General features: G+C 45.1%; 1 protein-coding gene across 1 annotated transcript; it reads left to right on the forward strand.

Moving 5' to 3' along the window:
* COQ5 (coenzyme Q5, methyltransferase) lies at positions 1–14,711 on the forward strand. The gene is made up of 7 exons (XM_075533654.1): positions 1–211; positions 5,919–6,068; positions 7,945–8,166; positions 10,872–10,978; positions 13,270–13,358; positions 13,903–14,014; positions 14,092–14,711. The coding sequence occupies exons 1-7, from the start codon at positions 10–12 to the stop codon at positions 14,191–14,193; spliced, it is 984 nt and encodes a 327-aa protein (XP_075389769.1). The 5' UTR covers positions 1–9; the 3' UTR covers positions 14,194–14,711.
* Positions 14,712–14,779: the final 68 nt, after the last annotated feature.

Raw genomic sequence — 14,779 nt, forward strand, 5'->3', positions numbered from 1 at the left:
ACTCCGAAGATGGCCGCGCTCGGGAGCCCTGCTCTGTGGAGCGCCCCCGGCCGGGGGTGGTCGCGGGCGAGGCTGGCGGGCCGGCTCCCCGGGCTTGGCAGCTCCTGGCCGAGGGGCCCGATCGGTGTGCGGCTCTTGTCCCAAGAGAAGCCGGCAGCGGAAACGCACTTCGGCTTTGAGACGGTGTCGGAGCAGGAGAAAGGAGGCAAAGGTGAGGGGCGCGGTAGGCGGTGGGTGGATCTGAGGGCCCTCAGCTTAGTTTGTTCCGCCCAACTAAAGGTTGTTTGACGTCCCTTTAGCAGGTGCATTTAAGCTCCCCACAGGGTCCCCTCCACCCTGATCTGCTCTTTGTAAGCCGAGAAATTGTTCGTTAAATCGCATCAATCGAACTATCAAGGTGTGCCAGGCACCCGGCGGGACGTCATTTGCGGACGTTATTTCTAATATTCATTTTAACTTTCCGGTGGTGGCTACTTCTACCCCCATTTTAAGGAAGAGCATGCCTGGCTTCACATGTAGGTAATAATAAATTGTGGAAACAGTATTCTTGTCCAGTTTGGTTCCCTAGGGCACCTGCTGATGCTCTCTTGATAAAGGGAGAAACCATTAAAAATATGTGTCTCAGCTTCCAGGTGTAGGAATAATAGTAACCCTTTAGTTTGAGATCTTGTCAGGATTAGCTGACTTGAACCATTGAGGCACTTCAGCGGTGCCTGGTGCTTAATTGTGGTTCAATAAGTGTCAGATGCCATTGAGAAATTCTTTGTGCCCAGCATTGTGCCACAGACAGGAGGGACATAACTATTTTTAAACTCCAACTGTTGTTCCATTTATCATGGCAAAGATATGCCCATTTCATAGATGCCTAAGGTGAGGTGCTGAGTTTCAGTCACTTGCCTTAGGAAATAAGAATAGGAATAGGGACAAGATAATGCGCCCACAGTTTCCTCTGGCCTCAAAGATTACATTGCATTGCCTCCCACCTCAACCTTACTAAACACACAGCTCTCATGCAACTTTCAACATCGAGTTCAAATGGCTATTTGTTTCACTGGACTGTGTATCCCCAAGCTAGAACAATAGCTCATTTATTTATTTATCATCAAAGCCTGAGGCAAGGTCTGACACATTAGCAGCTCATAACTTCATGTGGACGGAAATAAGGTATACCAAGTACAGTGACAGCAAACATTTACTTAGGCCCTAGAAGCTTTTTTAAACCTTGAGCAGTGAGTCTTATAACCTAATGAGGTAGGAACTATTAGTCTGGTTTTGTAGCTGAGGAAACGATGTGAGTTGCTTTGGAGTCGTTTCTGACTCACGATAACCCCATGTATGCAGAGCAGAACCACTCCATTGTGTTTTCAAGGTTGTGACCTTTAAGAAATGGACCCCATTTGTACTGTCTAGCACAGTGGTTGAACAACGCTTTCACAGGGGCCCCCTAAGACCATTGGAAAACACAAATATTTCACAATATATAATTACATATTGTTTTGTGATTAATCACTATGCTTTAATTTTGTTTATGTTCAATTTGTAACCATGAAAATACATCCTGCATATCAAATATTTACATTACGAGTCATCACAGTAGCAAACTTACAGTTATGAAGTAGCAGCGAAGATAATGTTATGGTGGGGTCACAACATGAGGAACTGTATTAAAGGGTCTCGGGATTAGGAAGGTGAAAATAATGTTATGTTTGGGGGTCACCACAACATGAGGAACTGTATGAAAGGGTCTCAGGATTAGGAAGGTTGAGAACCACTGGTCTAGCACTTAACCCCCTGCTCCACCCAAGGACAACTTAAACTGTAAAACAGAGTTAAAAGTCACTTACCCAAGTGGAATTTGAATCCAAGTGGGTTGCTTCCAGAATTTGTACTGGTACTTGCTACTTAAAAGCAGCAATAGTAACAATATCTCAAAGGAGCCCTGGTGGCAAAAAGGTTAAGTTTTGGGCTACTACTCATATCGTCGGTGGTTCAAACCCACTAGCAGGTCTTCGGAAGAACTACCAGATTGTCCATGTAATGGTTTCAAGCCATGAAAACAACCCTAAGGAGCAGTTCTGCTCTGTCTTATAGATCGATAACTGCCCTGCCGTAGAGACTCTCTCTGAGTTGGAAAGGAGTCATTGACAGCAAGGGCTTTTCAAGAAGTGTTTAAAATCGTAAAGCTGAGCCCTGGTGGTGCTGTTGGGTACATGTGGGACTGCTAAGCACAAGGTCAGTGGTTTAAACTTACCACCACTCTTAGGAGAAAGATGAGGCTATCTGCTCCGGTAGATTTACAGTCCCAGAAACCCTAAATAGGGTTGCCATGAACCAGAATCAGCTCAGTGACACTGGGCTTGATTTGGGGGGTTATTTTTTTTTGAGGTATTTTTCATTTATTAGCATAAATGCCTAGATCATTTACAATTATTGTTTAGAAAAACATAAAGTGTTCCTGAAAAGTTTTTCTATAAAAATGAATTATTTTAAATTGAATCATTACTGGTTGCCTTCCACTATAAAATGCTAGAAGAAGGGAATCTAAGGTGTAGTACAATTTACTCTTTTTTTTTTTAATTTTAACAATTTATTAGGGGCTCATACAATTCTTATCACAGTTCATACATATACATACATCAATTGTATAAAGCACATCTGTACAGTCCCTGCCCTAATCATTTTTTTCTCCTCTTTTCTTTTTTTACATTTTATTAGGGGCTCATACAACTCTTATCGCCATCCATACATATACATACATCAATTGTATAAAGCACATCCATACATTCCCTGCCCCACATTTATTTATTTTTATAATCACGTTATTGGGGGCTCTTACTACTCTTTATACAATCCATGCATCAATTGTATCCGACATATTCGTACATATATTCCATCATTCTTCTCTAGACATTTACTTTCCATTGAGCCCTTGGGATCGGCTCCTCTTCTCCACCCCGCCTCTCCCCATTCACACACATTTTATGTCATATCATTGATGGCCATCCCTGCCATGGAAAGTCAGTATCCCACTTCCCCCTTGTGTCTCCCATTTCCGGTCCTCCTTTCATACATAGCCCTTTGGAACTTTGCCCTTGGGTAAATGCTGCTCCTTCTATCTCAAATGGCTGATTATTCTAAGGTGTGTCTAAAGAGTTTCTCTCATTTGAAATTGTTTGCTGTTGTCCCTCCTGCTGGGACGGTCTTCACCCATCTTGGTCAGCAACCACATGCCTCATTGATGTCAGTGAGTTCATCTCACTGGTGCATGCTTTGTCCCTGGAATGGCACAGTGTCAGCGCCACCCCCATGACTGACTCTCTGTTGCAGACCTCCATTGACATTCGATTCAAATGTCACCACCAGCATTAGCACTTCTAACTTCCTTTCTGCACTATCATGGTGATTGGGTGGGGTAGAAAGGGGGAACCGATTACAAGGATCTACAACATATAACTTCCTCCCTGGGGGATAGAGAACAGAAAAATGTATGAAGGCAGATGTCGGACAGTGTAAGATGTGACAAAATAATTACTTATAAATTATCAAGGGTTTCATGAAGGAGAGGAGAGTGGGGAGGGAGGGGGGAAACGAGGAGCTGATGCCCGAGGCTTAGGTGGAGAGCAAATGTTTTGAGAATAATGAGGGCAATGAATGTACAGATGTGCTTTACATAATTGATGTATGTATGGATTGTGATAAGAATTGTAGGAGCCCCTAATAAAATGATTTCCAAAAAAAAGTGATGTGATTGGTTACTGATCGTGATGTGCATCTGTGATATACCATAGTGATCTGTGGCCTGAAGGACTAGCGATGAAGTGTATTCCTTACTAAGTCGTCGGTAAATACACCATGTAAGTGAAGTTGGAGTTGCTGGCCTGGTGTTCCTCAACTAAACCGAAAGCTGCACACGTTGTGGTGTGTAAAGTGAGGCCTGCGGGAAGTGGCTTGTTTGCGACACAGTGTCTCTCAGACACCCTGGAAGCAATTCCAAATTAAACACCTTGGAGATGACAAGAGTGGAGGCAGGATTGAGCTCTGTCTGCCCTTTGCTAGTTTCAGAGCAGATCCAAGCAGCACACTTCATCCGAGGAAGGCAAAGCATCTATCTTTGGTTTCTTAATTCAGCCTCACTGCAGGGAGCTAGGTGGCTGGCCCCGATAGGCTCATCATTGAGAAAAAACAAGTGGAAAGTTAAATGTAGGCTGTGCTTGAAAGGGGTTCTCAGCATTTTGGATGCCACATTCTTGCTCCTGTGACGAAGATCACTTGAGTGTACATACGATGGGCCGCGGTCCATATCTTGCTCTCAGTCTGTTACTCACCGAGTTGTACCTGAGGTTCTTCTCCGTGATGTAGCCAGAGGAGAGTTAGGTCTTCTGATTGGTCGAATGGCTTCCAACTGGATTTTGTAGGTTGTGTTTTTTGTTTTGTTTTGAACAACCATTGCTCTTTTGCTGTTGGCCGCCCTAGAGCCAGCTCCACTTCATGGCACACTTGGGTATCGCAGAGCAAAATGGTGTCCAGCCCTGCTCCACCTTCGGGGTGTTTTACGTGTGAGACCCCGAGGGGCCACGTCACGTGAATGGTGGTCTAGGGTTTGGGCTACCAGAGTACTGCATTTTCACTTCCTGGCCGAGTGGCCCCGGGCACTTACATTACACTCCCTGAACCCAAGTTTTCTCCTCCACAAGAGGAAAGTGATCGTAGCACTGGATTTTGAGAAATAAGTCACACAAGGAATGAACTTCAAGATAGTTGCCCTAAATCAGCCATTCCATTGGTGACAGATGTTGAGTGGCTATAATCTGCATAAGTGAATAAGTAAAAGCAACTTTGGCTCTTTTTCTTTTTTTCATTTTCCTCTCTCTCCAACAAGAGCTGAGTCCTCAAACTTGATGGACGTGGAAGCAGTCTGTCGACATAAAAGACTTTGTTTGGGGTGCAAGAGAGGTCGAGGCCAGCTCCCCAGCTGTGCTGCCAGCTCTTGGCCCACTCGTAGTCCTGCTGCAGGCCTTCGCCACCGCCTGGCTGGACTCCAGGTTGGGTCTGCTGGCCGCTGTGCTCTCTTTCCTCTCCTGCTGCTGCTGTTTCCTCTTCGGCGCTGGCTTCTCGACGCCTGGCTCTGCCTGCTTCTTAGACTTGGTTTTCTTGTTCATTTTTCGGCAGTCCACGGTCTATTCAGTATTCTTCACTAACACCTCAATTCAAATGAATTAATTCGTGTTTCATTATCCACATCCATGTCAGGCAGGTGAATGTGATGGCTTGGGTCAGGTGCACTTCAGTCATCACAGCGACTTCTTTGCTCTTGAGAACTTTTGGCAGGTCTGTTGCAGCAGATTTGCCCAATGCAGACCTCTATCTAGTGTCTCGAATGCTACCTCCATGGCTGCTCCGTGTTGATCTGGGTAAAATGAAAATCCTTAACAACTTCAGGGTACACCATCTAGCAGGATGCTTATTGTTCATATACAATGAGAGGACTGAATTCCAACGATCCACCCTTCATCTTCCCTCTCTAAGAAATAGAACACTTATCTAGTACCAAATTAGCAGGCCTAAAAATCCATGCCATTGCCGTCCAGTTGATTCTGACTCATAGTGGTCTTACAGAGGGTTTCCAAAGCTGTCGATCTCATGGAAGAGGAGGGCAGCTTCATCTTACCTTCTGTGGATCGGCTGGTGGATTTGAACCACCAACCTTTGGGTTAGCAACAGCACCCCAGGGCTTCCTAAAGATAACTGAAGCAGCAGCAGAGCAGGATTTCTCACCTGAAGTGCTCTTCAGGTCTGCATGAAGGGGTAGTGTTAAAGGTGTAAACTTGGGCATTGCGCCTGAAAGCACCCTCTTTTTCATGGAGGGCTTATCCTTGTGTCACCCGATTCATAGCTGTGTGGGGTCCCTTCCCCATCAGTCTACCAGGTGTTTGAGAGTGTGGCCAAGAAGTATGACGTGATGAATGATATGATGAGTCTTGGGATCCACCGTCTTTGGAAGGATTTGCTGCTCTGGAGGATGCACCCACTTCCTGGGACCCAGCTGCTCGACGTGGCTGGAGGCACAGGTAAGAATTTTGTTCCATCGTCAAGGGGGCCACTGAGCTTCTCTCGCCTAATTTACTGTCTCAGTGGAACGAACTGAAGTACACATCCAAAGGACAGGATATCAAGCTTGGTGCATTTCATTTTCCTAAAGTTCATAGAATTATAAAATAAGACTGATTTTTATTTATTTTTTACCTCCAGTGCTCTTTTGCCTTCAAATGACTTTTAGCCCATTTTTCTTCTTATCTGGGGAGAGGTCTTACCATACAAACAAACTCTCCAGGCAACCTTCTCTGCCTAATCTGCTGTACCATCAACTGTCAGGGGCTGAATCTTTTTATGGATGGGCCGTTGCTACCTGGTGAGAAGAATGCTGTGGGTTTCTAAATGCATCTTGGTGATGTCCAGTCCCTGAGTAAATGACACGGAAATGAAGTCCATGTTTTGAGACTTGTCTCTGTGTGGCCTTGTTGGTGTGGTCCTCTTCCCAAACAATCTTGGAGGGGCAGTAAGACACCTTGCCCTGTGGAAGACAACTTAGCAAAGTTCACTCAAATCTAAAATGCATTTAGTCTTTGAGTCTGCAATTCCCACTCTAGGTAAGAATAACTTGCAAGAAAATGCATGCTCACGGCATCATTTTCAGTAATCGTTCAAAGTTGAAAGCAACTTATTTCTGCCTTATTAAGGAACATCCTTTTAAATTAAGACCTATCTATACTGTGAAGGAGACCTGGTAGCATGGTGGGGCCAGCACTTTGAACCCCACCACCTCTCTCCAGGAGAAAGAGGAGGCTTTCTCCTCTAGTAAAAATCTACAGCTCCAGAAACTCAAGAGTGCCTTCTCCTAAAGAATCACTGAGTCAGAATTAACTTGATGGCAGTGAGTGTGGCTTATACATGAACTAAGGAACCCTGGCACAGTTGGTTATGGCTTGGGCAGCTAACTGGAAGGTGGGTGGCTAAACTCATTAATTGCTGCAAGGGTGAAAGATGAGACTAGACTGCCTGCTCCCGTGAAGACTTACAGCCTGAAAAACCCTGAGGAGTGTTCTGTGAGTCAGAATCTCCCGGATAACAGTGGGGAGGACACCCTGAAGTACTATAGAACCGTTTAAAACTGCGGTTCTCAACCTGTGGGTTGTGACCCCTTTGGGGGTCGAATGGCCTTTGCACAGGGGTCGCCTGATTCATAACAGTTGCAAAATGACAGTTATGAAGTAGCAATGAAAATAACTTCATGGTTGGGGGTCCCCACCACATGAACTATATGACAGGGTTGCGGTGCAAGGAAGGTTGAAAACCACTGGCTTAAAAGAAAGAGGAAAACCTGTAATAACTGATGGAAAGACATTAAAATAGGAAGAAAAAGTTGCATAATATTAATATCCGTGCTTATTTTTTTTAATGTTTTCATATGATTGCATGTCAACGTGTTTAAATAGACACTGACTGGAAAATAGAGGATTGGCTAGAGAGCTGTTACCCCATCTGCATGGAGACCAGGACAACTAGAGGGTGCCCTGTTGTCACTGTTGACTCCTCCAATCAAGGCCACAAAATATGGGCCCTGATAAAACAGGAGCAAAACAGAACTTAAATTCTCTTTTAAAATTCCAGGTTTAAAAAAATTTTTTTTAATAAAATAAAAAATAGAAAAAAAATAAAATAAAAATAAAATTCCAGGTTTAGTGGACCAGTTGAGACAGAGGACTCCGTGAGACTATCACTGTGAAATACTCTTTAAACCTTAAATTCAAATTATCTCCCCAAGTCACCTTAAAAAGGAGATCACTGGTCATCAACTACCTTTACTCTTTCACTCACTTCGGGTTTAGGAGGTGCGGTTGTTTTGGTTTTGCCGTCTTGAATCCTTCCTCTGTTGGCTTCTTGCAGGTGATATTGCGTTCCGGTTCCTTAAGTATATTCAGGCTCAGTATAAGGGGAAGCAGAAGAAGCAGCTAAGAGCCCAACAAAATTTATCCTGGGAAGAAATTGCCCAAAAATACCAGAGTGACGAGGACCCCCTGGGTGGTTCTCGTGTCATGGTCTGTGACATCAACAAGGAGATGCTCAAGGTCGGAAAGAAGAAAGCCCAGGCTCAAGGCTACAAAACAGGTAAGGCCTTTGAAAGTAACCCCAGTGGAAGTGTGGGGGTGGGGGGAGAGCGTACTCCTAAAGTCAGACAGAATGTGGAAATACGTTCTCTCCCAACTTTGAGAAACGTCTAGGCAGAATGGAAGAGAAGTTGTGTGGCAGAGTTCATTTTGTGTGCTGTTACATAACTCCATGAGTGGGCTTACCAACCCCACATGACATAGGAGACACCTGTTCTCCTGCCACGCCATCCCTCCTCAGTGCTGGCGTAGTGCGATTGAAGTGGAGGCTGAGCAGTAGCTTGCTGGGATCCAGTAAGGAAAGCACTTGTAGACCTGCCAAGGGCCAGCTCTTTGCACTGAGAGACTGCCAGACCGGCACATCCACATTGAAACAGCCCATAGGGATTCCTGGCTGATGCCAAGCTTCTGGGCGGATTTGAACCACCAGCCTTTTAGGACTAGTACTTAGCAATTGACACCACCAGGGCTCCTCAGTTCCCTAGGAAGTGGGTGGAGACACGGCCAGACCTGCATTGCCCTCTACAGCCTTGCCCTGCCCAGTCCAACTGCTTCTAACTTTAATATTTCCCACACGTTGCTGCAAGGAGTCCTAGTGGCATGATTGGTTACACATTGGGCTGATAACGCCAAGGTCGGCGATTGAAACCTACCAGCTGCTCCAAGGGAGAAAGAGGAGGCTCTCTTTTCCCCTGGAGATTTACATAGCCTTAAAACCCAAAGCAGCAGTCGCTGCGCTTCAGAACTGACTCGCTGGCAGTGAACTTGGGGCTAGGTGTTGCTGCAAGACACCCCTTTTGTGTATGTGTGTGTGATAAATATGTAACAAAACATTTGCCATTTCAACACACTTCACATGCACAGTTCAAGGACATTCCCTATCACTTACATTGTGCAAGCACCACTAGTATCCGTTTCCAAACTTTTCCATCACCCAGAACAGAAGCTCAGTGTCTCCTAAGTAATATGTCCCTCTCCCTGCTCCCTCCTGCCTGCCTGGTCGCCACTCATGAACCGGCCCATGTGCACTCACCTTGGGCGGGCTGATACTTCCTGTCAGTGGACTCCACCATCACCACTGGAGAGGGATGGAGGCAGTCTGAGGCCAAGATTATCTACATCTTTAAGGACCAGAAGGCATTCAGTGAAGGCTAATACACATGGGACTCTGCAAGTGGATTTGGGGTAGTTACCGTTGTTCATAGCTTTCTGCAAACCAGGTGCTCAGAATTTAAACTCTGAAGCCATTTTTATGTGCAGCGTTGTTGAGTATGTGAAGGCTTCCCAGATGGAAGAGCCTGAGCCCTTTAAAAAAACTTTTTTTGGATGGATTATAGAAGTAATAGTATATTTGAGAGAAATATTCTAGAAGTTGAAATTTGGAAGAATTTCAAAAAAGCCAAAGTCGTCCTTTCTGTAATAAAGCCTATAGAGGGCACAGCTACGGAGACTTCCGCGACGCCCCAAGTACCTCGTGGGATTGTTTGCTGGGTACAAAGGCTTAGGACCGACCACTGCCAAGCAGCAGAATGTAGCTGATGAAGGTAATGTTCTACATCCTAGTTTGTGAGCAGTCTCTGAGTCCTAAAAGCTTTGGAGTAGCCATCTAAAATACAATGATTGGTTTTACTTGCCTAAAAGGAAAGAAACTTATGGATTGGGTCATGTTTAATCTGTGTTGTCAATCCTAACCTCTATGCCTGGACATAGAATCCCATTTAGAACTGGGGTGTCTTTGTTATGTTAATTAATCCAGATGCGGGTAGGGTATGTTATAAGTATCCTAGACTAAGAAAGGAAGGGGAGACTGGGCAAGCTCGACCCCAGCCCCTACAGAAATAGCCACGTGACACAGTCCTTCCCCCAGAAGCAGCCGGGAGAGAAGCCTTATCCTAGAGCCAGCACCCTGAATTTGGACCCCTAACCCCTAAATTGAGAAAATTAAATTGTTAAAATCATCCACTTGTGATATTTCTGTTTCAGCAGTACTCTGTAATGAAGACAGAAACCAGAGACTCAAGAAACGCGAGTACAAGACTAATAATCCATACGAACCATGGGCTCTTCTGGTCTGAGATCAGAGCTACCACCGGGCATCACCAAGATTCCAGAAGGTTACAGGCAGAATGGGAGGATACTGTGTAGCTAGTTTAATCTTCAAAAAACTCTATGAAGGATTTTACAGGCACAAAGAGACAGTAGTTTATTCAAGATTATACAGCTAACAGTGGTGAAGCTGGAATTAGAACACGGGCACTCTAAGCCCAGAACCTCTGCCCCTAGCCACAATGGGCTACATGCAATACTGAATTAAAAACTCAAACCTACTCAGACACCTTGTAGGACAGAGTAGACTGCCCTGTGGGTTTCTGAAACTGTACATCATTACAGGAGCATGCAGCCTCTCTTTTCTCCCTCAGAGCAGCTAGTGGATTCAAACTGCTGACCTTATCCTTGGCAGCCCCCATTGTAATCCACTACACCAGCAGGGACTTGGATAAAGATGCCACGTGAGGGCTGTGGATAGGCGTGACTAAGACCTGCTCCAAGGATCCCAAGGGAAGAACTTAGATCCTAGTAAAGTTTAGAAACAACAACTTCAAGTTTTCAGGACTGGAAGACACTACGAAGTCAATGGCCTGGAAAGCAGAATTTTTAGGTGCTTGGGCATCAAAGACATAATCCAGAACTGATTTTCTCTTTCAGGACTTGCATGGGTATTGGGAGATGCTGAAGAACTGCCCTTTGATGATGACAAGTTTGATGTTTATACCATTGCCTTTGGGATCCGGAATGTGACACACATCGATCGGGTATGAATGGCCGCAGCCCTGGCTTGTATGCTTTAGGTGAATGAGGAAAGGCGGAGCTCTTGAGTGGAATTCAGCCCCTTAAGTTGCCAGTTTTCCTTGTCACACATGGAGAAAAGACAAAAACCTCCGAGCAAACCAAACTGCAGAGCAAGCCCTCATAGGAGCTTGGCTGCTTGGGCTGATGGTGTCATCCTTGAGACTCAGCCCCGCTCTGACAGTGTTTCTCTCTGCTCTCTAGCTGAAGCTGTCTGACTCGGAGTTGGTAGATCATAGGCAGACAGATCAGAGGTTGGAGTGACTGATGCAGAAAAAGGCATCCAGCCTGTTTTGGCACAGGATAGCTAGAGTCCTGGTCTCCCTGCAAAGGGAACATCCAGCTCTCAATTTCAAGCCTAACCTGTTGCCTTCCGGTCAGTTTTTACTCACAATGACCTTTAGAGGACAACTGCCCCGTGAAGGAAGCAGGCTACTGCATCTTTCTATCGTGGAGTGGCTAGTGGGCTCAAAATGCTAACCAAAGCTGAGTAGCCAAACACTTAACTCACTGTACCACCGGGGTTCCTTAGTCTGATGCCAGCCTTCATTTCCACGTTAACAATCTATTCAAACATTGAAGACCATGTGCAGAGCCCCCAGTTTAGTATGTTTTGAGAGTACCAGCTCCCTGGGAACTCTACTATAGGTGGGAAGTACTTTACCTTGATACTTAAGACTTAGATACTGCCTCTAGTCAGCCTCTTTGTTTTCCTTTTGGGTTTGAAGTGTACATTGAACATGCCTCTTCCATTTTGTCTCCCAAGCCCAGAGCCTCTCTCCCTATAGACAATTACCAGCCTCTTGTGGATTTTGCAGAGATGTTTTTGCATTTTAAGTTTACAAGGGATGGTTTCCCAAAAATGTGTTGGCAGATTCCATTATCTTTTAATTCCATAGAATTTTTTTTGTTATTTTGAGAGTGAGTGAGTGAGAGAGTGAGAGTGAGTGAGTGACAAGAGTGAGTGAGTAGAGGACCTGATGCAAGGGGCTTAAGTGGAGAGCAAATGCCTTGAGAATGATTGGGGCAGGGAATGTATGGATGTGCTTTATACAATTGATGTATGTATATGTATGGATGGTGATAAGAGTTGTATGGGTCCCTAATAAAATGTAAAAAAAGAAAAGAGGAGAAAAAAATAATTAGGGCAAAGACTGTACAGATGTGCTTTATATAATTGATGTATGTATATGTATGAACTGTGATAAGAATTGTATGAGCCCCTAATAAATTGTTAAAATTAAAAAAAAAAAGAGTGAGAGAGAGTAAGACAGTGAGTGAGTGAGTGAGTGAGTGAGTGAATTCCATAGAATTTTTGAAAGCCCCTCTTGGCCCTTTTTCAGACAAGATAATCAGCACGCTAAACATCTAAACCATTGCTTTTCCCCATATAAATATGCCGTGATGATTCCTCTACGTCAGTGCAGACAGAGCACTTCTGCCTCCTTCTTAAAGACCTAGATGCCATTTGTCTAGATAACACATAATGTCATCTCTCATTGATGGTTAATTGAAGATGATGCTTACTTGTGGGCTGGTCCCACAGTGTGCAGGGGACAATGATATTTCCCTGTGGAAGCATTTCTGTCAGTCAGTTCCTAGAAGTGGAATTGCCAAAGAGCATAGCCATGACAATTTTGATAGGCAATACTAAAATTCTCTCCTCCCCACCCCAGTGTACTGAGGTGGGTTAGACCTTGGGCTGCTTAACCACAAGGTCAGCGGTTCAACCCCACCAGCTTGTCTACTACTGTAAAGATTACTATGAATCAAAATTTACTCCGTGGCAGTTGGTTTGGTTGGGGCTTGGTGGGGGAGGTTGTTTGGGCAGTTAACTGTAGTCACTTTCAGTTACCCCAGGTCACTTTCTTTCATCTCCAGGGGCAGAGTGCCTAATAAAATTTAGACTGTGGTAGAGATTTTTCAAAAGGGAGCCTTGGTAGCACAGTGGTTAAAGCACTGGGCTACACACCGAGTTGGCTGCATTGAGCCCGTCCGGTTCTGTGGGAGGAAGGCTTGGCGACCTGCTTCTGTAAGGCTCCCGTACAACCACGAAAACCCTACAGAGAAATTCTACCGGAACCCACAGGGCTGCCATGACTCAGGATCCACTCAACCACTCTTGACCACAGGACTTTCTGCCTTTGGAGCTTCCTGAGGGTAAACGGGATCTGTGGCAAAGGAAGCGAAGCCTCGGCCACGTGCACTGCGTGAGGTCTCCTGAGGAGTACACTCTGTCGTTCCTTGTCTTGCTCAGGCACTCCAGGAAGCTCACCGGGTCCTAAAACCAGGAGGACGGTTTCTCTGTCTGGAGTTTAGCCAAGTGAACAATCCCCTCATATCCAGGTTGGAATTGTTAACAGGGCTTTATTCTTTTTGGCTAGCCCGGGCTTTCCCACAGTGGATAGAATGAATAGAAAATTTTAAAAACAGCCAGTAAAACTTTGGTGCTATCCCACCTCCTAGTTCCTGAGGGAGGGTGGCCATCTCCTAGGTGAGCCAGTTCTGAGTAATAGATTACACCTAGGAGCCAGTAGTCACAGTCCAATAACCAGAGGCTCGAGTTGGCCCACGTAGCTTATTTTATTGGACTCACATGCCATTTCTAAATATGGAAATTTCAGGCACTTTTGACAGAAAAGTCTAGATTCCCAGTTTTGAGAAAGCAGACTGTCCCAACACCCTGGGTTGGCCCCTTCTCCAGCGTGGTGGTTCCTTCCCAACAGTACTATTCAGATCCACACTTCTCCCTTTCGCTCACCTGGCCCACTTCTTGCTCCACATATTTCACTATGTAGTCACTTGAGTGTGGGACTCCAGGTCTAGACCTTACTACTTAACCGAAGAAACAAGGCACGTTCTAATCTGAATCTCTCGCATTTTTGTTTAGGCTTTATGATCTATATAGCTTCCAGGTCATTCCTGTCTTGGGAGAGGTCATTGCAGGGGATTGGAAGTCTTACCAATACCTGGTAGAGAGTATCCGGAAGTTCCCACCTCAGGTATAAACCTCCCCACCAGGTTTACAACAAAGGCCCAGAAGTGGAAATCCAGCCAACCTGTGCTGTCTTTGTTTCAGGAGGACTTCAAGGAAATGATAGAAGATGCAGGTTTTCAGAAGGTGACATATGAAAGTCTAACCTCAGGCATCGTGGCCATTCATTCTGGTTTCAAACTGTAACTCCTTTCTGGCCCTGGAGCATGAACCAGTCACACCCTGTTGAAAGCCTGTGGAGCTGCAGAAAAATCCAGTCAAGGAGGCTAAGAGCAGAACATCTCCTCCTAAGGATGTGTGCCTTGAACTCTGTTCGGAGTGACCAGTCTCATAGTGGGAGCAAGTTGTCACTATATGTAGCATTCATTAGGAACTGCTTTTGGTCTTTCCCAGGGATTTTTTGGTCTGTTTGCTCAAATTCCTGGTAACTTGTTGGCTGTGCAGTGTGGTTGAGATCAACCCAACACTAGGTACGATGTGCAAATGGCTGGTAGCAGGCCTGTCTGTGCTGCCTCAGATATGATGGATGGGTCATTTGAAATGATTTGAACTTGGAAAATCTTGATTGTCCCCAAGTTAACCTTTCATCCTAGGACTGACTGAATCTGAGGCCAAGAGTGGAGGCCCAAGTCAGAGGGTGGTGAGAATAAAATTGTGTGAATAAGTAAATGAGTTTACAATCCTGAATGGCATTTCATTGTTTTCCTTTAGGACAGGATTAGTAAACACTTTCAGTTCTCTTCAACCAAGATTGTACACAGTGGCAAATGCA

The sequence above is a fragment of the Tenrec ecaudatus genome, chromosome 16 (genome assembly GCF_050624435.1).
Source record: "Tenrec ecaudatus isolate mTenEca1 chromosome 16, mTenEca1.hap1, whole genome shotgun sequence".
Taxonomy (NCBI): domain Eukaryota; kingdom Metazoa; phylum Chordata; class Mammalia; order Afrosoricida; family Tenrecidae; genus Tenrec; species Tenrec ecaudatus.

Coding starts and splice junctions, on each gene's coding strand:
- COQ5 (XM_075533654.1), top strand. CDS start 10: ATGGCCGCGCTCGGGAGCCCTGCTCTGTGGAGCGCCCCCGGCCGGGGG. Junction 212..5,918: donor GCAGGAGAAAGGAGGCAAAG/GTGAGGGGCGCG, acceptor CTTCCCCATCAG/TCTACCAGGTGTTTGAGAGT. Junction 10,979..13,269: donor ATGTGACACACATCGATCGG/GTATGAATGGCC, acceptor TGTCTTGCTCAG/GCACTCCAGGAAGCTCACCG.